The sequence below is a fragment of the Megalopta genalis genome, chromosome 6 (genome assembly GCF_051020955.1).
Source record: "Megalopta genalis isolate 19385.01 chromosome 6, iyMegGena1_principal, whole genome shotgun sequence".
Taxonomy (NCBI): Eukaryota; Metazoa; Arthropoda; class Insecta; order Hymenoptera; family Halictidae; genus Megalopta; species Megalopta genalis.
Window position 1 is genome coordinate 10409527 of NC_135018.1, and position 22079 is coordinate 10431605.

General features: G+C 37.7%; 3 protein-coding genes and 1 long non-coding RNA gene across 7 annotated transcripts in view; 3 read left to right on the forward strand and 1 right to left on the reverse strand.

The window, feature by feature from the left end:
• Nucleotides 1–10242, reverse strand: part of Lis-1 (LisH and WD40 domain-containing Lis-1) — a 28608-nt gene extending 18366 nt beyond the window's left edge. The window contains exons 1-2 of the mRNA XM_033483052.2: nucleotides 10085–10242; nucleotides 6499–6646 (exon numbers count right to left, since the gene is read on the reverse strand). Of these exons, the coding sequence (XP_033338943.1) occupies nucleotides 6499–6536 (38 nt within the window). The 5' untranslated portion in view covers nucleotides 6537–6646; nucleotides 10085–10242. The remainder of the gene's footprint in view (nucleotides 1–6498; nucleotides 6647–10084) is intronic.
• Nucleotides 647–6817, forward strand: LOC143259774 (uncharacterized). The gene is made up of 2 exons (XR_013033777.1): nucleotides 647–787; nucleotides 6428–6817. It is a non-coding gene; the product is annotated as an uncharacterized LOC143259774 (long non-coding RNA).
• Nucleotides 10243–10898: 656 nt separating the features above from the next.
• Nucleotides 10899–12931, forward strand: mora (cysteine and histidine rich domain containing protein). The gene is made up of 4 exons (XM_033483067.2): nucleotides 10899–11432; nucleotides 11551–12113; nucleotides 12188–12376; nucleotides 12462–12931. Exons 1-4 carry the CDS (start codon nucleotides 11351–11353, stop codon nucleotides 12651–12653), a joined length of 1026 nt encoding a protein of 341 aa, XP_033338958.1. The 5' UTR covers nucleotides 10899–11350; the 3' UTR covers nucleotides 12654–12931.
• Nucleotides 12932–17130: 4199 nt separating this feature from the next.
• cyc (basic helix-loop-helix ARNT-like protein cyc) overlaps nucleotides 17131–22079 on the forward strand; it is a 75413-nt gene continuing 70464 nt past the window's right edge. For 2 of the 4 annotated variants that reach the window (XM_033483056.2, XM_033483060.2), the window contains exon 1: nucleotides 17133–17374. The gene's annotated coding sequence lies outside the window, so the exon portion shown is untranslated. Of the gene's footprint in view, nucleotides 17375–22079 lie in introns of all 4 variants that reach the window. The other 2 variants (XM_033483057.2, XM_076523324.1) reach the window with 2 other exon arrangements.

The window sequence follows — 22079 nt, forward strand, 5'->3', positions numbered from 1 at the left end:
ATGAAATACAAAAACTTAACCGCAAGCGTTCCGTTTTTATGCATCGCTATATGTATATATACATATTGCCCGGATTAAGCAAAAGCTAGCGTCGGAATCAAGTTTCCGTATTTCCCCTTCCAAAAAATACGAAACGAGGATCGCATTGCCTACAAGACGATCCGAGTGTTGCGCCACGGTAGCAAACAGGTTAATAGATAGCACGAAAATAGATAATCGGTGACAAAACAACACTCTTGTTGATCAATAAACGAGCCCCGGGTGTACGAACAAAAAAGATGGATGTACCTGTTCGATCATTGGGAGGGAGTAGTTCCGGCGCCGCGCACCGTTTCGATCTAGACTCTGGATTCTATACCGTCGTGTCAACCCTTAAAAACGGGACGTCATCGATCCAGGCCGGCTGACCGATGCTAATTACGGTGACGTCAAATCAGTCGTGGATCGACGCATATCGTGCGCGGGCTGCCGCAGAGAAGAGGGCGTCTCTCGAGCACGCGCGAATAGTGGAATCGATAACGCGTCGAATGAGTCGACGTCGACGGAGCTCTAGGGCGGAATAGAAAGAGAAAGAGTAGGAAACGGGGGAACCGGGAAGCACGGGAAGACAGTGGACTCTGATGCAGATGCAGCCGGTCAGGATTTTGCTATGGCCCTCACGCACCGGGTGTCACAAAAATAGGGAGCGGAGTAACCACTCTAATAGAAAAATCGGTTCGACGTGGAGCATGCTGGTCTTACGTGGAATAAACACACGTTACGTAATATCTTGGATATTTTGCAAATGGTACGTTGTCAAGCCTTGTGCAAACAGCTTTTATAAACGAATTGATCAGGTGGGATTGGGTGGAAGCTGATTGATTCGTTTGAGATGAATTCTAAAGCTTTAGGGAAAATGAAAATTGTATGAAGTGATCTGCAAGGAAGAGAAGCTAAACACACACAAAAATATGTTCTGCACTAATACAAATAGAATGGACAAATAGAACAAGACGAATTCAATTGCAACGTGCACAACGAATAAACTTTTGATAATATAAAGTGTAATCATTTAAACGCGTATGTAAACATTGATAGTCGATCGACGATTGAAAGGAATGAAAGATTGAAATATTAATGCCCATAAATCATAATAGACGGTATCCCTGGTCAACTACAAGAGAAAATGAAACAATTAAAAACATTTTACAAAATATTTTAAACGATCGGCGTTGTTATAGGAACAAAGTAAAGATCTATTTCTCCCTTCAACAATTTTAACAAGTTGGGAAGAATACATGGACATTTCTCAACTGTTTCAAGTGTTTGTCGTAAATGCATAAAATCTGCAATTTCAATAATGATGATAGCGATGTTAACGTAGTTTAAAGTTTCTAGGATATATATACCGATTTTGCAGGTTGGTTATTAACAACTTTAAAACGCTGCCGTGTTCGTTACACGTAAAGGGAGGAAAATTAAAAGGGAAATCAATATTGAATTTGGCGATGCGTAAAATCGCAACAACAGCTGACGGCGAGAGTCAGCTTCGTGCTAAATATGTTTTCGGGTTGCATTGAAATAACAGGCCCTGTTTTTGCAGACAATTCTCTGAAGTCAGATTATCCGAAATCGTCAACAACACTTAACTTTGAAACCGGAAAGGGAACGGGAACATGCGCACGTAGCGGAAAACACGAGTATACTAATTGTACTGAGGGACATACAGTGACTGTATGACTAATATTCGGACACTTTTTAAAATGCTTAGATGATAGAGGGACTAGTATACTAGGCAATGACTAAACTATTTCGTTATAATTTTGCTGTACTCCGAATGAGAAAACAAAATAGAAGACTCTCGTTTTTTAACTTTTTTATCTAAGTCTATAACGAAAATTTTTAAAAATGCGTTTTGTAGATCTCAGTAAGTTATATGCATGCTAAAAATTTCATCGAAATCGCCTAACGCAAAGTCAAGTTACAAGCGTTAAAAGATTGTACAAACTGAAAATTTCTCACACTTATTGGCCGAAAGTGTCAAAAATCGGAACGAAACTGCGATTTTTGCGATCTTTAATTGTTTACAGCTCATACCAAGGTCATCCCATTCCGGGAAAATTTGTATTCGTTTTTTATTTTCTTTTGTCATTCTAAGTAATAGCAAAATTTTAAAAAAGCATTCTAGTTATGGTCTAGTAGACTGGTCGCTCCATCATCTAAAAAAAATTAAAGTCTTTTAGTCCAGTTCTAAAAAAATTATTGCGTTTTGAAAAGTGTCCGAACATTAACAGGAATCATATTATAATACAACTTCTTCAACCTTTCGATAGCGGAAAATCGATCACTTTCAGAACACCGTCAGCAAGTTCAGTGGGAGTGGGTTCTTGTCGATCGCAACAGCGTCGACGTCTTAGTTTTGCGCGAATTTAGTAAGGTAATAGGGTAATAAAAGATGCAAAAAGAACTCAAATATAAAAACTCAAAATTTACAAAGTTGATAAAAGTAAAAGTAAATAACGATACTCACTTGGTCGGTTGGACCTCGCAAATACTTTCGCAATTATTTCAACGACCTCTGTCTTCGGTAATTTGTTTTGCCGAAAATAATCGGGAATGAGAGAAAAACAGAGAATCTCGTTGACGCGATTAACAAAACAAGATCGACGACACAAAGAAATGAAACAAACAAAGCGTTATTGTCACTGTCGGACACGCGCAGAAACATAGCACGTTGCATGAAATTTTTATCGCGTTAATAATGGCCGAAGCGTGTTTTCCATGCGCGCAAGGAATACTAATTAATAGCGGAGAAGTATTTGCAGATTACGATATTCGCGGCGGCGGTGCACAGCGCCACAATGCGGCGCGGCGCGCCAGTATGAATGGAGGGTGCGTGTGCACGTGTGTCTTCAATAATGTTCGAATCAGGTTTAATATGTACTCATGAATATTGCTAGTTTCCTGTGGGACTTATTAGATTCCTTCTTAACGAGACACCGTTCCATTGTCTTCCGTACACGCTTGCGTACGCTAATTAAACAACCCGTGGATGCTCGTGCGACCTTAGGTATTTTTAAACCGTTTCGAAACAACAATAAACAGAAATTCATTTCCTCCTTCAACGCTCGAACGATCATATGTATAAGTAAGCTTAGTATCATTTATAATCTTATTTATCAATTTGTTCAATGTATCTTTTGAAGTACTGCTTCTGGACATGTTAGTTTTTCTATCAACATTAATCAAACATGTGAAAGTTGAAATTGATTGCCAGAAACTATATTTATACTCTGACAAATGGAGCCAAGTCCCGCTGTACGCGTGTTAAAGGTTTTACCAAGTTGACCGAAACATTTTATTCAGACATTCATTCTATTATGCATATTTACAATTGACCTGTTGGCAATAGACTGCCAGAAGGGGTTGACAAAAGAACGCACGCCGTCCGCTTAGTATGCGACGTAGATATTAATTGCAGCAAGGTCTAGCGAGATTCTTGTCCTCAGACTTAATAGATTCCGTGACAGAAGAAATGTATTTTTCACCGGGGCTGGTTCTTGTGAAGCAGCATTTATATATCTCGATTTGCATCGGCAACCAGTGCTTACAACTTGCAAATTGTAAGACGTAAAAACGATCGATTCGCGCGCTACACGGATAATTGCAGTAGCAATGGAAGAGAAACGCGATACTATTTAGTCGCTTGAATCGAAGCGACGTTTCCGATTTTGTAACTGCCACGAAAACGAAGATGCATACTTGAACGACTTAAAAACGAAAACGAAACTCAAATCTTCCTTTATCGTCCGCCTTTTCTACGGAGTCCTCGACTTGCAATCGCGAAAGAGGCAAACACCTTGCACCTTTAGCTCTGTTACGATTTATTATTTCAAAGATATATAAATGGCTGGATTTTCAATTACGCACAATATCTAAAATTGCCGTGTACTTCATCTAATTCTATTCTCTCGTTTCAAACAAAGACCATCACACATACCAAGTCGATATTACAGGGATCGATTACTTTCTCCAACAAGCTCGAAATAGAATTCCAAGGAGGACGAATTCTTTAGTTTGAGTGAAATAGTGTACCAATCGGGATCGGATTTTACGAAATGTTGAATTGTGATATAGAACTGCCAGACCCCCGTCGAAACAATGGTTTTTCTAGACTCTTTACTTTAAAATGATTGAAATCGTAAAAATTTCCTTGAATGTATCCGATCGGATGTACCCGTAATTTGGAAGAAAAAAAAATTGAATACGGACTAGTAACTTTTATACAAGGTAGTAAAACTGATCTAGTGACAACAACTACTAAGGCTTCCAGGTCAACAGCTGACATCATCGAATAAACACACTATTTGGCCGGCGCGGCGTGGCGATTCTCGGGATTAGCACGTTCGCTGTGCTTTTGGTATCGACTCGTGAACAATCCCGTGGCAACAGTTATTGAGAAATTTCCATAACGGTGCGGCCTGGCAGAATCGCCGCGGTATTATCCGCAAGAAATGTTCTCCGGCGAGATCGCATTAACTTCAGCCGAATACGCGAGAACAAAAGACGGTTGCGTACTCGTCACTTTCCTTTTCCTTGATTTCGAAGCGATCGCAGATCGCAGTTCGCAGCCAAGGATGGGATCAAGACTGTCCCGATCCCGATAGAATCTCGGACGAGATGTTCGACAATCATGTGACCCTATCATTGGGAACAGACAATGTTCACGCATTTCTGCATAAGGCAATGCATACGTAGAATCGGGGTACGTTCTGAAAATGATTCGCAGTTGAGAAATCGTTCCGCTCTGCTTCAATCTAATATAATAGTTTAATAAATAGTTTAATAATAATTTTTCTTATTATTTTGTAATAGTTAACCCTGAAGAAACAAGAATAATAGAGTTTAATAAAGGAATATCATACGGGTTAAATATGCATAATAATTGATTTTGAAGGTCAAATTCTTCTAATTTCAATATTCGGTTAAGTAGAGTCACGAACGTACATTCAACAAAATAATTCAGAGATGATACATCAAATTATTCTGAAATAACATCCCGTCATCATTGGTATAATGAAATTAATAATGTCGTAAGATTAAACATGAGTAAATGTGTATATGAGAAAAATAATATCAAACAGTTGTTCTTAATAATAAATTTATAATATTAAAAGATAAGATTACTGATCAAGGGCTAGGAGTTACTAAATGGAAAAAATGGTTTAAATTTGTCATAATTAATATATTTTGAAATTGTTTTATATTTTAAATTGAATTGAAACTGATCGTTCAAGGTAATTTTGCACAATAATCGAAAGTGAAATAGTAATTGATTTCCAACCATGAACCTCGAATGATACAATCTGATCATTTTCTTTTTGTTGGGCTTGTTACTTAAAAAAGCATATTTTTATTATTTTTTTTCTTTCGTTTTGATTTATACGAAACGATCTTCGATAATAGGATTTTCTACGAGGACTCGTGATATAGCGATCACATCTAGTGAAAATAAATCGCCGCCAAATCAACAATACTGGAAGAACGTGTTAGATTTCTAACTATTATCGCGTTGTCGCGTTTTTTGCCGAATCGAGCAGCGTTGATCAACCTGTTCGAAGAGTGAGAAAGCGGTGTAGCCTGAGGATGTGCCTACGAATGAATTAGCAAATGCTCGCCGCTTGATGCAATTCCAACTTCATGAATATATATAACATTATAAATGCGTGTATGCTCGTCTCAACTCGCGCATACGACGGAACAGATCGATTCGAAGTCATTTAGTATTTTCAATTACATTATTTCGAAACCGAGCGGATCCAACCGTGTCTTATTTCACTGTCGGATCCGATCACTTAATTCTGCCATTTTCTCGGCCCGTAAATATCTCTTCTTTCTTATCGATCAATAAAAGAACTTTCTCGGATTTGTTGCTATTACATTACGGCTAATCTTATAAGTGTCTAAATACTATCTACAGTGAAATGTACACAGTGGATTGCAAGTATGATACTTCCAGAAAGCATATTATCTTTCATGTTAATTTGAATTCAATAATTTCTCTCGTAAGGACAATTGGTTCTCCTCGATTTCAATTTTCATGAAACAGTAAGTAGAAAAGGAATGCAGTGATGCAATCGCCGAACGTGTACACTGCTTCCTCTGAAGCATTGGTCACAAATCCTACATTTCATCTGGCTATCGATGAAACTTGAATTTTAAAAAGTTCAAGCATCTTTCGAACGATCGATGTTCGAAAACTGGTTTGCAATATTGTTTCTAGTCGGTCCAAGAAAGTCTTGAATTTGAAGCAAACCGTATGACTCAGACATGAGTCACCCGATTATTCCTTTACATTTAAAAATGAATTGCTATGTTGAGTCTTGAATCATTCAATCTTATGCCACTGAATAAATTACTTGAATTTTGCGCTTTTCTGTCTTTGCAGTTGCTGGCACAACGGCCAAGCGTCAAACGGTTGTTTCGTTATTGAAAATAAAGGAAAGCAGTGAAACTTACAACTCCTCCCTCTGACGTTGAGACAGCACCATTTTCATGATCCTCGCTTGTGTTTGCTGGCTGATACTCAACAGTGATTCGAATGAGCGCGACTAGATTCGTCTCCAGTCAGCTCCAAGTTGGTTTAGTACCCAGTCATCGACATCGCCTGGGAAAACAGAGAGAGAGAGAAAGAGAGAGAGAGATAGAGAGAGGGATAGAGTAAAAAATATTTCGCTGTACAGCAGAATGAAAACTTGTGCCGAGAGATTCGTAACGTTCAATTATAAAATTGCTGTCGCAACCGACCCCGGCGCGCACACGACAAGGAAAATAAGAGCCAGAGAAAGGGCACCTACACGGTTTTCCTAAAGGAAATCAAAGTCACACGCGATTTCCTGCGCCGCGCACGATAGACGGCGGATCGGGTCGCTTAAAACATTTCCAGCGAAACAATTTCTTTGTGCATGCGATTGCAAAAAGGAACAACAACCGCCGGGGAATCGAATCGAATGCGTGAGAACGAACGGTCCCGAGCTATTTAATTGGTGTAACGTGCTCCCTAAATGCGACTTATTTTACTTTCTAACAGGCTTTTTTGCGAGTTTCAGAAAAACTACCACGGAGAAACATGGTCTGGGATCGGGATGCTTCTTCAGTTGATTTGAACTTCTGTGAATTTGAAACTGTATCTATTTGTCGAACAAGGCTCGGGTACAGGTTTCCGTACAGGTTCTTGCTGGACTGTAAAACAAGAATTTATGCGAAACAAGAATTTTCTGTGTCAAGTGCAAGAGCGTGTAATCGGTATCTCACATTTTCAATCGGTCGTATATTCCATATCGATAGTTTCAAATTGTCTCGGTCGCTCGAGTCCTTTAACTTTCACTTGTGTGCATTAGATAAGCTATTTAATAGTTATATTTGTGTGCGGTTAACAATTTTAGCATTTGTAAACGTAAATATTTATAAAAACAAGTACTAATTTGTTCGTAGTAGGACAATTATAAATACTATACTAACTACTCAAATGTTCGTTAGAAGCAATTTTGTTCTACTCCTCCAATCGTAAACTAAAATACCCTCGGATTCAAATGAACCCGCAGATAAAACGCTGCACGAACGACGAGCATTCCTCCCCGAACGCGGAAATAACATTAAACTAATATATACCAAATGCAAAATGTCGAAGCAATAAAAGCGTTCATTTGTAAATAATATGCATCGAGACAGTACGAAGTGTCATGGAACTGTGGTAAGTGGTCAGTTCCTCGGTGTAGTTGCGAAAGGTATAAGGCACCGAGCACAAAGCGGGAAAAACACACCGACAATGTGGCACAGTTATGTAAACCCGCGCGTTATTTGTAAATAACAGTCGGTCGTAATTCTCATCGTGTCTCTCACGGCAGGGCCTGTGTACAAGCCTCCATTCGATCGGGACGACAACACGCAGCTACTAAAATATTCGGCAACCCTTGCAAAACCGTGTGTGTCCACGCAATTCCGTGAATGACATAACATTTGGCAAAACACGCGGTCAACAAAATAGCAAACGGTGTTGGCCGGTGATCTCGGTGACGGCTGTCAGAAAACACAGCTCGGATTGGCGAGACGGGATCCAAATCAGCCAATTAGAGGCGGCGGGCCAGCGGCCGCCATCTTTTCCCGGCAAACCGTTCGACTTCGATCGATGCGACAGGAAAATGTTCCGAAAACCCGGGAGCCACGAGTTCGTTCGGAACGAAAACCGAAAACTGGAACCGAGCAACTGGAAGATCTGCGCGAAGAAATGCCGGGAGTAGACAGAACGGAACAGGACAGGACCTTGGCAATCGAAAAGGCGTGCTGCGTCGTCGCGACGCTTTATGACGACGTTCTCGGCGCGATGCGCCGCGCCGCGCCGTAATCGATAAACCGGCTGGTCGCCCACCCTCGTTGCCCGCGTACATTTCACCTTGCGGTGCATTCAAATATTCATGCCGGCCTTCTTCGTCCCACCACCCTGCTTCCCATTAATAAACCACGCGCAAACTAATTCATACAACACCCGCATCATCTGGGAAATTCTTTTTCCACTTACTCCGTTCCCGTGTTGCAGCTACGACGTTTCCCCAAACACCGACTGTTTTCATGGAAATTAGTTTCGCGTGCTGTTGGACATACTAGAGCACCTAGATCGATAACAGCGGCGATAGCACTGTTTTGCATAAAACTGAGTTTCAAGGAGATAACGGGTCTGGTTATCCGAAAGTACTGTCTTAGTTCTTAAGTTTCCATATTTAATCTCTTTGAGCACTTCGAACAATCTGTTCAATGCGTGCTATAAGTACATTCGATATTCATTCGTATTCGATTAATTCGTAACATTGAAAACAGGACGAGACGGTAAACCTCGAAACAATTGCTTCGATACAGATTAAATTTGAACGGAACCGTAACGACGCCATTGGTCCACCCAAAGGGGCGAAGTTATAGAAATTAGATAGGAAACGATTATTACACATTGTTTCACCTTTTTCCACTAATAAACTCGTGTAATAATCTTTGGAACTAGATAAGACTGGCGAGTCTGATACGGGGTTCGTTTCCACGAGATATTAATCGCGAATATTTCGCGAACGTTTCCGGGATCACGGGTACAGGTGAGCGACTGTTGGCCTGCCTGACCCCGCGCACGAAGATCTACCTGTGGCTTCCTTTTCTAATCTTATAAGCTGGCACGAGGAGTCGAGATCACTGGCAATCTTAACAGCCGCGAAACACGTCGTCCGAGTTTATCTCGGTTCGCGCGTCGTAATAGAACACGGCGGGTCGAGACCGAGACTGAGACCAAGACTGAGACCGAAACCGAGACCAAGACTGAGACCGAAACCGAGATCGAGACCGAGACCGAGACTGGTTTGGCAACAATGTCAGTTGTCCACGGGGAAAAATCTTGGTAACCTTAAAGTCGGCGGAAAAGGATCGTTCGATTCGCCATCGGCAGGTTCGCGGCCAGAAAAGAAACGTGATCAAGGTGCAGAATCGAGTCGAGTCGCTGACAGGGCCGACAGCTGATCGGTGACCCGACGGTAGCTCACGCGGGGACAACGTCTGTCAAAAACTACCGATTCGTGTCTCTGGCTCTCGGGTGTCTGACAGATAAGATAGCGGGCAGAGCCACGGGAAAACGAAATTCGGTACAAAGGTTTAAGTTCGACGGTTGGACGGTTGCGGCAACGCGGTTCAACGCGGTTCTAGCAGCGCACCACGCAAGCGGTCATTCGCGAAAAAATCAATTCGCAGTGACGTGCAACATGTATGTTGAATATGTATGGGGACACGGCTCGATGACTGACCAGGAATCATGAATCGTTCGCGATCGTCGCGTCGTCGTGCGACTTTACGATGTCGCGCGGTGTCACGACGATCGGAGTAGACGCCGGCGCAAAATTCATCCGTCGAACGCGAAACAACCGTTTGTTGTAAATCGTGTACGGCCATTTTGCTAGAACCTGTCACGTCTGGTTGCCGTGAATTTTCCAGCGAATCCGAGCCGCCTGTCCGACCGCCCGTGAAACGCGACCGTTTTCAACGAACCAAAGTCGGCTGACCACTCGATACTCACTTCTTTTTGTCGGAGTAGCAGTAACGGAAAGGGATCCTTCGAGATCGGAAAAATCACGAGAAAACCGGACGAACACAACCACCGAAGAACTACTCGAGATAACTTCTACGACAGAACTGTCTCGCAAGGTGGCGCCTGCGAGAATCTTCGATTCTAACGCATGCGTCAAGTATCGATGTCACGAACCTCCTGCTCTGGTGATGTACGCGCTTCGGTCGCCCTCGAATCTTTTAGGGACTTTTTCATTTCTCACTACATATACAGAACGTATTTTAAATATTCTTGCTTCCAACAAATTAATCACACCAATTGTTTATCATTATTCATGTAACCATTACCGAATATGTACACATATTGCCCTAAGAACAGTAATAGTTGTTATAAAATATTACAAATTCATCTCGCTCTTATTGGCTGTTCATTTAAGATTAGGAATAAATCTTAAGGCAGAGATAAAAGGATACAGCCCAAAAAAAGTTATACATATATCGCGTTGAAGTGGTGTTTCAAGCTTATGCAATTTGTGGACATCAATCGTATTATGTATAATTCTGGGTTCATACGAACAACAAATATAACTATAAAATTAAATTTATAATTGATAGTTAATGAACTTAATGAAATTTAATAAAATATTTACGCATATTGTACTTAATCGAATAAAATCTTAAACAAGAAAGGAGTTTTTTGTTTAATTGCAAATTTAAATAAATGTGAATTTGTATTTATACAAATTTCGCGCTCTAATGCTTATACATATATATACATGTACGTAGTTGCATTTATATACATAAAATGTATATATACGTATTATATGTATGAACATGTATAAAACTAAACATTAAAATATTATTTATTAATTTTATGGAATAACGTTTTGAATTAAGACTGCGAACGTAACGTCACGATAATTTTCGTATTTGCTTTGAAAACAGAATTAATTGAAAAATTAATCGGTTGAAGTTTTTCACAGATGCCGCGATCTCAGAGGACTTTTATTACACATATGTGTGTGCTACAACTGCTACATTTAGAGTGTACATTTTCTAGAACGTGCTAGAATCTAGAAGTAGAAGTTTTTCCGATCTGCAGGCAAAGAAACGTTGTTTCAGTGAATTTGACTTCTTATTCCTATCGAAGATAAGAAGTGTTACGATTCTCTCTTCAACTTGACGTATTCGTGTTTTTTATACGACATATAGTGTTAAACTAAAATAGATCAAATTTAAAAAAAGATTTAACCATTTAATTAAAATAAAATTAGAAATGTCACAAGAAGCATTGCTACAATTACATTGCTACAATCGTGGTTGTGGGAAGAAATTCGATCCTAACAACAACAAAGAAGGTCTGTTGTTCAATTTTATGTAAAAATTGCAGAAACATTTACCTGAATGATAACATACAATTAATTGAGCTTTTTATTCCTTTAATATTTCAATCTTATTTCATACTCCTGTTTTCAGACGATTGTATTTATCACCCTGGCACTCCAGTATTTCATGATGCTTATAAAGGATGGTCTTGTTGTAATAAGAAATGTACAGATTTTACAGAATTTTTAAATATTAAGGGTTGCACAAAATCATGTCACTCCAACATAAAGCCACCAGAACCACAAAAAACTGCAGTCGATAAATCTAAGACTAAAGAAGTAATAGAAATTATTGCTCAACCTCTTAATAATGGACCTTCGCTAAAAAGGCCTCCTTTTGACACTCCACAAATTACTTTGACGCCAACTATATCACCTGTGTTGTTAGAACAAATTAAAGGATTAAAGTCACTAGAATTAGGAACTGTATCGGAAGCCAACATTCAAATTGGACAGGCTTGTACAAATAATGCATGTAAAGCTACATATAATGGGCCTGAATCTAATAATGAAGTTTGTAACTATCATTCTGGTACTCCTATCTTCCATGAAGGTATGAAATATTGGTCCTGTTGTCAAAAGAAAACTACAGACTTCTCCATATTCTTGGAACAAGCTGGGTGTGTGCAAGGTGAACATAAGTGGATTTCCAAGGTAAAACAAATATCTTCATTATGTCATACTTGTGAAACATTGAAATATTTTAATCATTATTACTTTCTTTTTAGAATACCGGTAAAAAGAAAGAATGTAGATTGGATTGGCATCAAACAGGGACATTTGTTGTGGTTTCAGTTTTTGCTAAAAAGTATCTGCCAGATTCATCCACGGTTAAGTTGAATCCTATACGTTTATCCGTGGACTTATCTTTTGCGGAGGATAATTCAAGATATTCTCGCGATTTAGAATTAAGAGGAGTACGTATATGAAATTTCAAAATCTGAAACAATCATTTAGTAGAGTATCACACAACATTTTATTCTTACAATTTTATGTTTGCAGATTGTTGATATTGCACAAAGTAGTGTTAGTATGCTTCCTACTAAAGTAGAAATCAAATTGAGGAAGTCGGAATGTGGTTCATGGCCAAAATTATATTTCCCTAGAGTAGATAAGACAGAAACTGAAGAAAATGTTAATAATGATGAAACCATTAATGCACAAATGGAAACTGTTGATCTCAGTGATCTTTAAGCATATACATACATATGTATAATTCATTAAGAGTACCATTATGACATATGTGCTATGTTATATTTAAGAACGATATTTTAATTTTAAGATGTAAAGCAATATTATTTTCTTAATGTTGTCGGAATTATGTTTCCAGAAAGAAAACTGGGTATTCGTAGTATTTACTTTATTTTCGTAAGAAAAGATATTCAGAAAAGTCTTATCACTAAACATTCATATTTAATGTGTTATCTCTTATTTATAATTTCCCCAAAGTCAATAAATCACTTACGACTTAATCTATATTTTATTATATATAAACAAAAAGTAATTATACCCAAGAGCAAATGAGAGTGTTTTCAGTGTTTCGTCCAGTATAGTGCTGCCACAGATGAGATATATGCATACTACATACATATATGGGATACCTCGCATGGTATACCTCGTTTGTAGTGGCTACACAGTGACAGCGTTTCTATCGCAGACTTAGGATCCGTACAGCATTGCATGCAATGTTTTTTTTGCCTCAGAATCTGAATTACCGCCACTGTAGAAAATGTCAGTGTTAGGATCCGTACATAGACATTGCATTTTATGGGCTTTTCTGTCTCAGCTTTGGAGGGTTCTAGTGCACCCTTACCATTTCACGTCGCGATCAACGTTACCGGTAGTCCACAAAAAATAGGCACGTTAGCAAGAAGCGAATATCCTGTATATTTCATTTCTACTACGAGTGCTGAATATTATTTGGAGGCAATAAGTGTATACGGCACGAACATTTCAGTTGTTGTAAAAGTAATTTAGGTTTTTTTTGTAAGCTATCTATTTGAAAGACTAAAATTACATTTGCAACTACTCAGTATATATATATAAAATTCGAGACTTTCGAGCTTGTAGCTGAAAATTCAGAAGAGATTGCACAACCAATATCATATCTATAATTATAGCAAAATATTATTTTATAAATATCATAACCTTATTTACGAAGTAGAAGTATACAATTTTATTATTATTCGTGTTATTCGCATTTAAACCATTTACTTCACAGCAGGGATGACGAAAAATAGATTTTTCTCATGTAATATAGAATTTAATAAGTAAACTTTTTTTGAAATATTAGTTACATACGGATATTACGTTGTTAAATATATTTGAAATGCTATTTATACGTATAACAAAAAAAGTTTATTTGCCAAATTCTGTATTACATGAAAAGATAAAATTGCTTATAGTCTATTTACTACTTAAAAAATCTATTTTTCCCCAGCTCTGCTTCAAAATCATTAGCTCGATGTAATTATCGATTTCGAATCAGTTGTTACGTCAGCTATGTGAAGTTAACGTGTTGCGTAGGTTAGGTTAACATTGTAAGGTAAGATAACACACAGATATATAAGAGCGTATAGATATAAGACATATTTTATAAGTAAACTTAATTTATCCTATTCATTATAAGAGAGAGAGAGAGAGAGAGAGAGAGAGAGAGAGAGAGAGAGAGAGCGCAGCGTAGAAAGCAAGTTAGTATAAGTTCAAGTGTCTGTTTGAATTTCGCGCCGTTGATTTGGACGGCACTCTCCAAACGTCGCCACGTTTCCATTCGCTTCTTTCACCGCCATCACGCGCCGTTCCCTTGGCTCTGTAAGCCCGCCGGTCCGTAACACTGTCAAAGTCTTGTCTCGAAATTTTCGAGTCCTTACACATCTCAGTTAAATACATTCTTTTAATAAATATTCAATTAGGTAATATTTATTACCTTTAATTTCATGCTGTTTTTTTTTAAATTAAGAACGTTATGAACTCTTTTTTTTCAACACTTCTTCCTTTTTACTTAAATAATTTTTCATAGTTTATTAAACAGCCTACATATGAGGTGATTGCTTTCAATTTCGAAAATGGTCCTCAACTAATAAAAACATTTATTATACATTTCAGATGAAATTTTTAAATACTCACATTCACATTTTGTTTTATATTTTTCTTTTGTTGTTGAACTGCCCTTGATTGATCAAACCACGAATAAAATAAATTTTTATCTTTTTTTTGGCCGCACAAATAACTTTTAAATATAAGTAGCGTATTTTTCGAATCTGTTCGTTTCGCTCAACCAACATCGAACGCCCGCCGATTGTCCTAGCAACATCGCGATGCTAAGGCTCGTGACAACATCTACATACGTACCAGGCTCGGTCTATGCTCCAAGGCCGACCAAGGCCGAATCATTCTTACATTTGATTACATTGGAGTGTTCAAACTGCGCGTGCCGTGCTCGCAGCGTGCCAGGCCGGCCCGGCATCATCTAAACGTGTTCACACTTGCAGACAGGCCCGGGCCAGGCTTGTTACGTGCGCGAGTTATACTGTACCAAAACAAAGCGAGATGGAATTTCCTGATTCTTTTCGGCTTTCAATTCGTAGTGTTAACATATTTTTCTGTACGAGTATAATACATTTATTTAACTTTTATTTCATATAATTAAACCGCACATGTGTTTTTCTATTGCAAATTTATAAATTAGACGATCATTTCGATTCGGAGGGTGTATAAGTTACAAAAATAAAAATTTCGTCTAGGATGACGTTTCACTGGTTTCCTAAAATATTGAAGTTAATATTATATAAAAAGTATATTTATATTTTTCATAAGAATCAATATAATCTTACAAAAATTATATTGTGTTTGTGGTCTTATTTTAATCAGAAAAAGCTCACGATTGCATTAGAAAAAAACCCATTAAGAAATAGTAAAACATAAAGAAGTTACACATTACGTTATTATTTGTCCTTCATTTGCTGTCCTTTTCTACGTTCGGAAAAGATAAAATCGAACTCCGAAATCTCGGTCTAAAGCACTTCAGTCCCGAGGTCATCGGTCTTGCCTGGCACCACGCTCACGTATGCACGCACACGTACGTCGCGTGGGGTTAACTCACGGGAGTCCGTGAGTACCGATCGGCTGTTGTGATTTCGAAGGTCACTCCGAAATTGTAACGTATTCGCGGACTCTCCGGTCGTTAATCCTTCCAGAACGACGCGCATTTCCTGGTTTCTTACCATACGACCGACAGTATTTTGTGTCGGCCGCAAGATACATATCTGTCATAGCTACATTTAATTAATGAAATTACATAAGTCCTAATAAAAAAATAATTTTTCACTTTAATAATTTAATACAGTGTAATAAATTTTGAAACACTTCTCTAAATAAAGTCCTACGACACGGTGAGGGCAAAAATATACAGTGCTTCATAATCTTCCGTGTTTTGTTTCCGAGCCTGTCCCTATATCTGTGCATGTCCCTATTCCTGTGCCAGACCCTATTTCCGCGCATGTCCTTATTCCTATGCACGTACCTATTTCCGTGGCTGTCCCTATTTTTGCGCATGTTCCCATTTCTGCACGTGACCCTATTTCTACGCGTGTCCCTGTTTCTGTGTATGTCCCTATTTCTGCGCGTATCTCAATTCTGCGCGTCTTTCTGTTTCTGTGCCTGTTCCAATTTCTGTGACCAATGAGAAGTATCTATCAAGGTATTGAAGTTTTCGAATAATTGGTTTTACAAAAAACAGTTTTGGTATAAAAGACATTATATATCGTAATTAATTTTTTTCGTAAGTGAAATAGTAGGAAAGATTTTAAGGTCAAGTTAATTTTCCTAAGTTTTTATTCATAACACAATAATGTTTTTGAAACAAATTCAACGGCCTGGTACATATCATTCAATTTATTCCATATAATTTTACGTCAAAAGTTTGGAAATATTTTTCTATTGCTTCAAATTAGACGAAAACCTTTGTTTTTACGACGGATTCATGGACATGACAAGTAAATGAGAAATGAAATTAATGTTTCATCGCAATCACATAATAATGAAACTTTAAATGAAGTTCTCAAAAATACCTTAAACGAATGGGATTTAGATTAGGATAACTGTAATGTGTGTATTTTGTGACTGATTCCCTGTTTTTCTCACACTTTGCAGGTAAATAAACAATAAAAAAACAATTTAATGTCAAAATAAGTAATAAATTATGAATATTTCACATATAAATGTAACAAATTCTTTTCAGTTGCTAATAAAAGATACGATCAATTGTAACTTTAAAAAAGTATAAAGCGATTGTAAAATTTTATTCTTAATACATGACATTTTTAATGTAGTGGAATCGTTTGAACCGCTCGAAGCAATTCGAGCTACTCGATTCTTTCGAGCCGCTCGGTTTTACCAAGTACATACATATTCGACTCAGCTCGGTCCGGATTTCGAACCGCTCGAACCGCTTAGTACGGTGCATTGGATTTCCAGTCTACTCCATACCTTGTCTATGATAATACATTGGGTGCCATGTCTGCTCTTATACTTCGTCTGTGCTAATACCTTGCACGTGCCTTTGTGTCGTTTGACGTTGCTGTCTATGGTAAGGCTTCCCTCAGGAGGTGTCGCCATCTTAAGGAACGGAATTTTTAATGTATTCCGAAATTCTGCCGCTCTGCCGGCAATCTGAAAGGTCGCGTTAGTGTTAGCTGTCGCGTGGTGCATGCGCGTGTTCGAAACTCTGGGTTTCCCGGGACGATCACCTTTTTTATTCAGTTAATTCGATTGTCATTATCATTGCCGAAGTTAATATTCTACGTGAACAGTTTGCTAGTACGACGGAGGTGAGTGTTTTCCCGCGTGAGTGTGCTTTCCATTGGATCAGCGATTTGTTAATTGCAATGCCACAGCGGTAACATTTTGTACGTTTGGTAAGTCAGCAATTCAATTATTTTGGCAAGAAACTGAAAAATAAATATGCACTTCAATAACAATAATATTTGCGACAAAAGCTAACGGACTGAAACGGTGAATCGAACACGAATACAGGGATAGGTTTCGGTGAAAAATATGCGCTCGGATTGTGGTTAAAAATGCGATGTATTTCAACGTCAATTATAATAATAGACTTAAAATCGATGGTTAGTGAACATTTTGCTTTAGAATGCGCGTTTGACAGTGTACAACTACTATCGGTAGTATTGGTGCAACATATAATGTTTTATCACGTACGATAATGTTATTATTGTACACATTGTGTGTAAGTTTGATACAAATTTCGAACGTAACGGGCGGTCGTTTCGAACTGTTTTGATGAACTAACAATGAACATGTTTAAAGGGGATCATGCGAGTCTACATAGACGGAAAGTTGACTAACCATCGAAAGTAAACGTGTGTATAGTGGAGATAAAACGCGTGTAAAAAGGAAACATAAATTAGTGTAAATGAACAAGGCTAAATGCGAACGTTGAATTATGATTTGATTACACAATAGTATGAATATTAGTTGTATGTGTAACTCGCCGTGGACAGTGGTGCACGATAAATCCGTTAAGTGGGACATGCGAATGCATCGATTGGTGTAGTATCGGGAGCGAGATAATGCGATTGTCGAAACACGAGAGGCGGGTATCGATGGTTTTCTTGCGCGAGCTGTTACTCGTTCAAGCCTGATCTATCCTGCGACAAACAAAACTGCAACGAGGCGCGAAGACGAACTACTTAACCCCTCATAACTTATTGATACATATGTTATACTAGTTTCGACGAAAGGTTATGATATTATAAAAACACCATTATGAATGGACACTAGTAACATATGGGTCTGTAATCTTCTGCAACCTATTCTTTTACAGATAAAATGCGGCCAATTAATCCTTATTAATTAATCGTTAATGCAGAACAGAATCAAATTTCTCGTCACTGTAACACTACACTAAAAATGTTTCCAACATGTCAATATCTACAGTTAGTTTTTAAATGATCACTAATCACTTCTGGTGTTAATTTTTTGCGATTATCATTGGCAATGAATTTTTTCAATACAATACAAATTAATCTGCTTGTAGATTAGTGGCAAATGAGACATATAACAAGCAGCGTTTTAGATTGCACAACATGGGAAATCATTCCCTGAGCAGAACTCCTTTTCCCGCCCTTCATCAACGACCAATCCCGATCCCTGTTCCATAGAGCAGTGATCAACAAGCAAAATTAACTAGACAGTTAACATGTTTATGCTTCACATACTTTCAAGCATTAACAGTCACCCGCCATTCGTGTTTCTCGGCTTCTTCGCGCGTTCAAAGCGAACGTGACCCCACCATCGAGAACGTGACGTCTCATTTTTCACGAGTTTGCGTTTCCCGCACAGAAACGTTAGCCTTTATCGCGACCCGAGTATACGGATCTCGGGCAAATTTATTCGAGGAATAAAGTTTGCCCGTGTCGAATAAACATACGCTTGGGTTAATGTATTTTGAACGCTGTCGTTTAATATTGGAGCGAGTCATACATGTAGTGTCACACAACTATTTGTTTAAGAAGCATTGATAATTGTAATATTAGAGCGTTGCCATATTCATCAGGATGCTTGTGTATAGATTCACGGATCCGTACGTATTTGTGATTGATTTTAAAAATATATATTCCATCATACTTGTTACAAGAAGTTATATGAACAAAGCTTCTATAGTATATGATCCAAAAAGCAGGTTCTGTTTTAAATAGGGGACAAATGAATTTCAATTTTCATAGATTTTTACAGAAACCAGCGTGAGGAATAAATTCAATTTACCAAATAGAAAATGCTTTATGGTAAAAATAGAGCAGAAATGTGTCATTAATGTTTGAAAATATAATCATGCTTTTTCTTTGATTTTAAAAATATATAAGAAAGCATGATAATATTTTCAAACATCAATGACATTTCTGCTCTATTTTTACCATAAAGCATTTTCTATTTGGTAAATTGAATTTATTCCTCATGCTGGTTTCTGTAAAAATCTATGAAAATTGAAATTCATTTCTCCCCTATTTAAAACAGAACCTACTTTTTGGATCATATACTATAGAAGCTTTCTTCATATAACGAAGTTTTATACAATTCTCGATTATCGTCTTGTAACAAGTATGATGGAATATTTTATACATCGTTAAATCAGAGAGAAGATTTTCACGAGCAGAAGACGATGGTAGCAAGAATTTTGCTTCCAAGTGTGAATTAATTATTCTGTATAGTCGGTATTGATTATGAGTTGCGGCAACATTTTCTCTCAGTAACTCAATTGCCAATCAACAGAGAGAGTTGACCTAATCGAAACTGTTGAAGCCAAGATCGCATAGTCAGTATAACGAATTACTTGTCACGCAAATATAAGCGATTTTTTCCTAAATTTTTACGACTCGCATAACAAAGTGCGATCTTATTTGCAATACATTTTTTGCGACATGTTCTAAAAATAACTGTCACCGACCAGTCAATAATGTTACCCGTGCAACGGCAATGGCGTGGGCAACATTTATTGCCGTGATGTAATTTACGGATATCATCGTTATCGGCCTCATTGTTGAACGCCTACTGAACAGTCACTCTAACATTGGGAAAACAATAATATTGATTGTATATGTATGTGGAAGCTGTCTTAATTGTTCAACACGTAACAGAAGATGGCGAAAAATTGCACGGTTTAAATAGATATTGTATACGGGGTGTTCCAAAAAGGATGTTCCACGGTGTTCATTAATGTCACTCACTGTTAGTGACACTTATAACAAAGGAGTTGGTAGAAATCATTTTTATATAGGGTCATTCATAGAAAGTGACAAAAATATTAAAATATCTTGTACTGACCTTTTTCATTTTTATTTAAAGATTTCACCGCTATAGTTTAATAATGATTCATGATTAAAAATAAATGAAGTTTAATATTGATGTAGATGCACCCAAGAAGACAAGATATTATTACAAAACGTTGATGTTTCCACTTCTTTATGCTACATTAGTTAATGAACTGGTAGCATGATCTTTATGTTCATGAGACATGCTACGACGCTTTTGCTCGTCACCGTACATACGCATATGTGCTACTGATTTGTCAGCATAAAATTAGTCATCCTTGTCATTCGTCAGCGTGTTTTTCTTGAAACAAGATTTCAACATAAAAATGTTTAAAATACTCCTTCTCTCCACCAACTTTGAGAAAAAAGTACAAGATTATAAAGTGCATCATCTTTTCATCGATCACTATAGAACAATTAGTGCAAGAAATGTTTTATTGCGTTTCAGCGAGAAATCGATTACATTCACCGAGAAAACATTACGCGAATCGAGAAGAGAAGTCGCCAGTGGTACGAGTATCCGTTTCAAAGATTTATATTATATAATCGTAATTACCGAGTAATAGAAATCACGCAAATCATCCGCTAACGAACCACCTGTTCCATCACGAAATCGAAACATGACGTGATAGTGCTTAAAAAGGAAAACATGTTTATACTTCCGGTGGTTTGTTATTATTCAGCGTCACGTGAATTTTTTGCCCCTTTCTTGCGGAACTATTATAGCTTCGCTATTACGTGCTCCTTCATCAAATGCCTGCGTCATACTCGATAATTTAACCGATTTACGCAAACCAATTGATAAACATAACTCAACCCCAGAACACTGTGTGGTAATTAATAATTAATATCAAAATATCGTCCTCTGAAATTTTGATGAAATTTGAATATTATTATACAGACGGACATCATGAAAAACTTTTCTTTCAATAAAAAATGTCGCTCTGTATTAGATTTTTAGAAAACAGATAAGCGATCGTTTCTCTATATATTCTATATATTTATTATAAGGAATTTTGTATGCTCAATTGGACTGCCAGTTTAATAAAACTAATAAAAAAATCCAACTAGTGAATATAAGAACGTTTAACATACTTAAAATAATATACTAAAGCATGAAAGTAGCCCTCTCTCACATCCCTTATGCACCCCGCAGATCTTAATTCGATGCAATCAGTCTATCAAGGCAAAACTTAATTTTTATGTGACATAATCCTGACGTAACCGTGACATTCTGAAATTCTTTTAATCTTTCTGGTGTTTTAAATTGCACCAATTCGTTCTTATCATTGGTAGCATTCTATAGTACAAGAAACAGGAGTCAAGTAGGCATTTCTTTCTTCCTTGAATGATTTCAATATTATATGGATATTCTAAAAATTCGTTCAATCTGTCCACGCCTTCTAATTGCATCTATTCATTTTTGTCATAAGTGGATAAAATTCGCAGTCTGGTAATAAATAATGCTTCCAACAAAAAATGATACAACGTTGGAAGCAATCACTCTGTCTGAATAAAATTTGGCTAACGAATGTATCGTTATTTCATGTAACAAAAATTTGTTATCTTGTAAGTACCGTAATTACCAGCAGTTACATCCCCTGAAAGGGGACGTCCGCGTACAAAGGATTAACATTCGCGGCAGCCTTTTTCAGCGAATATCGGCAAATCGTTTTACGATCTACGCTCGCAGATTAGCGGTTCGAGCCGATTTCTATCGCAATTGTATCGCATGACCGAATCGAGCGGGTGAAAGAACTGCAGAAATCACTCGGCACCACGCTCTGTGGACGAT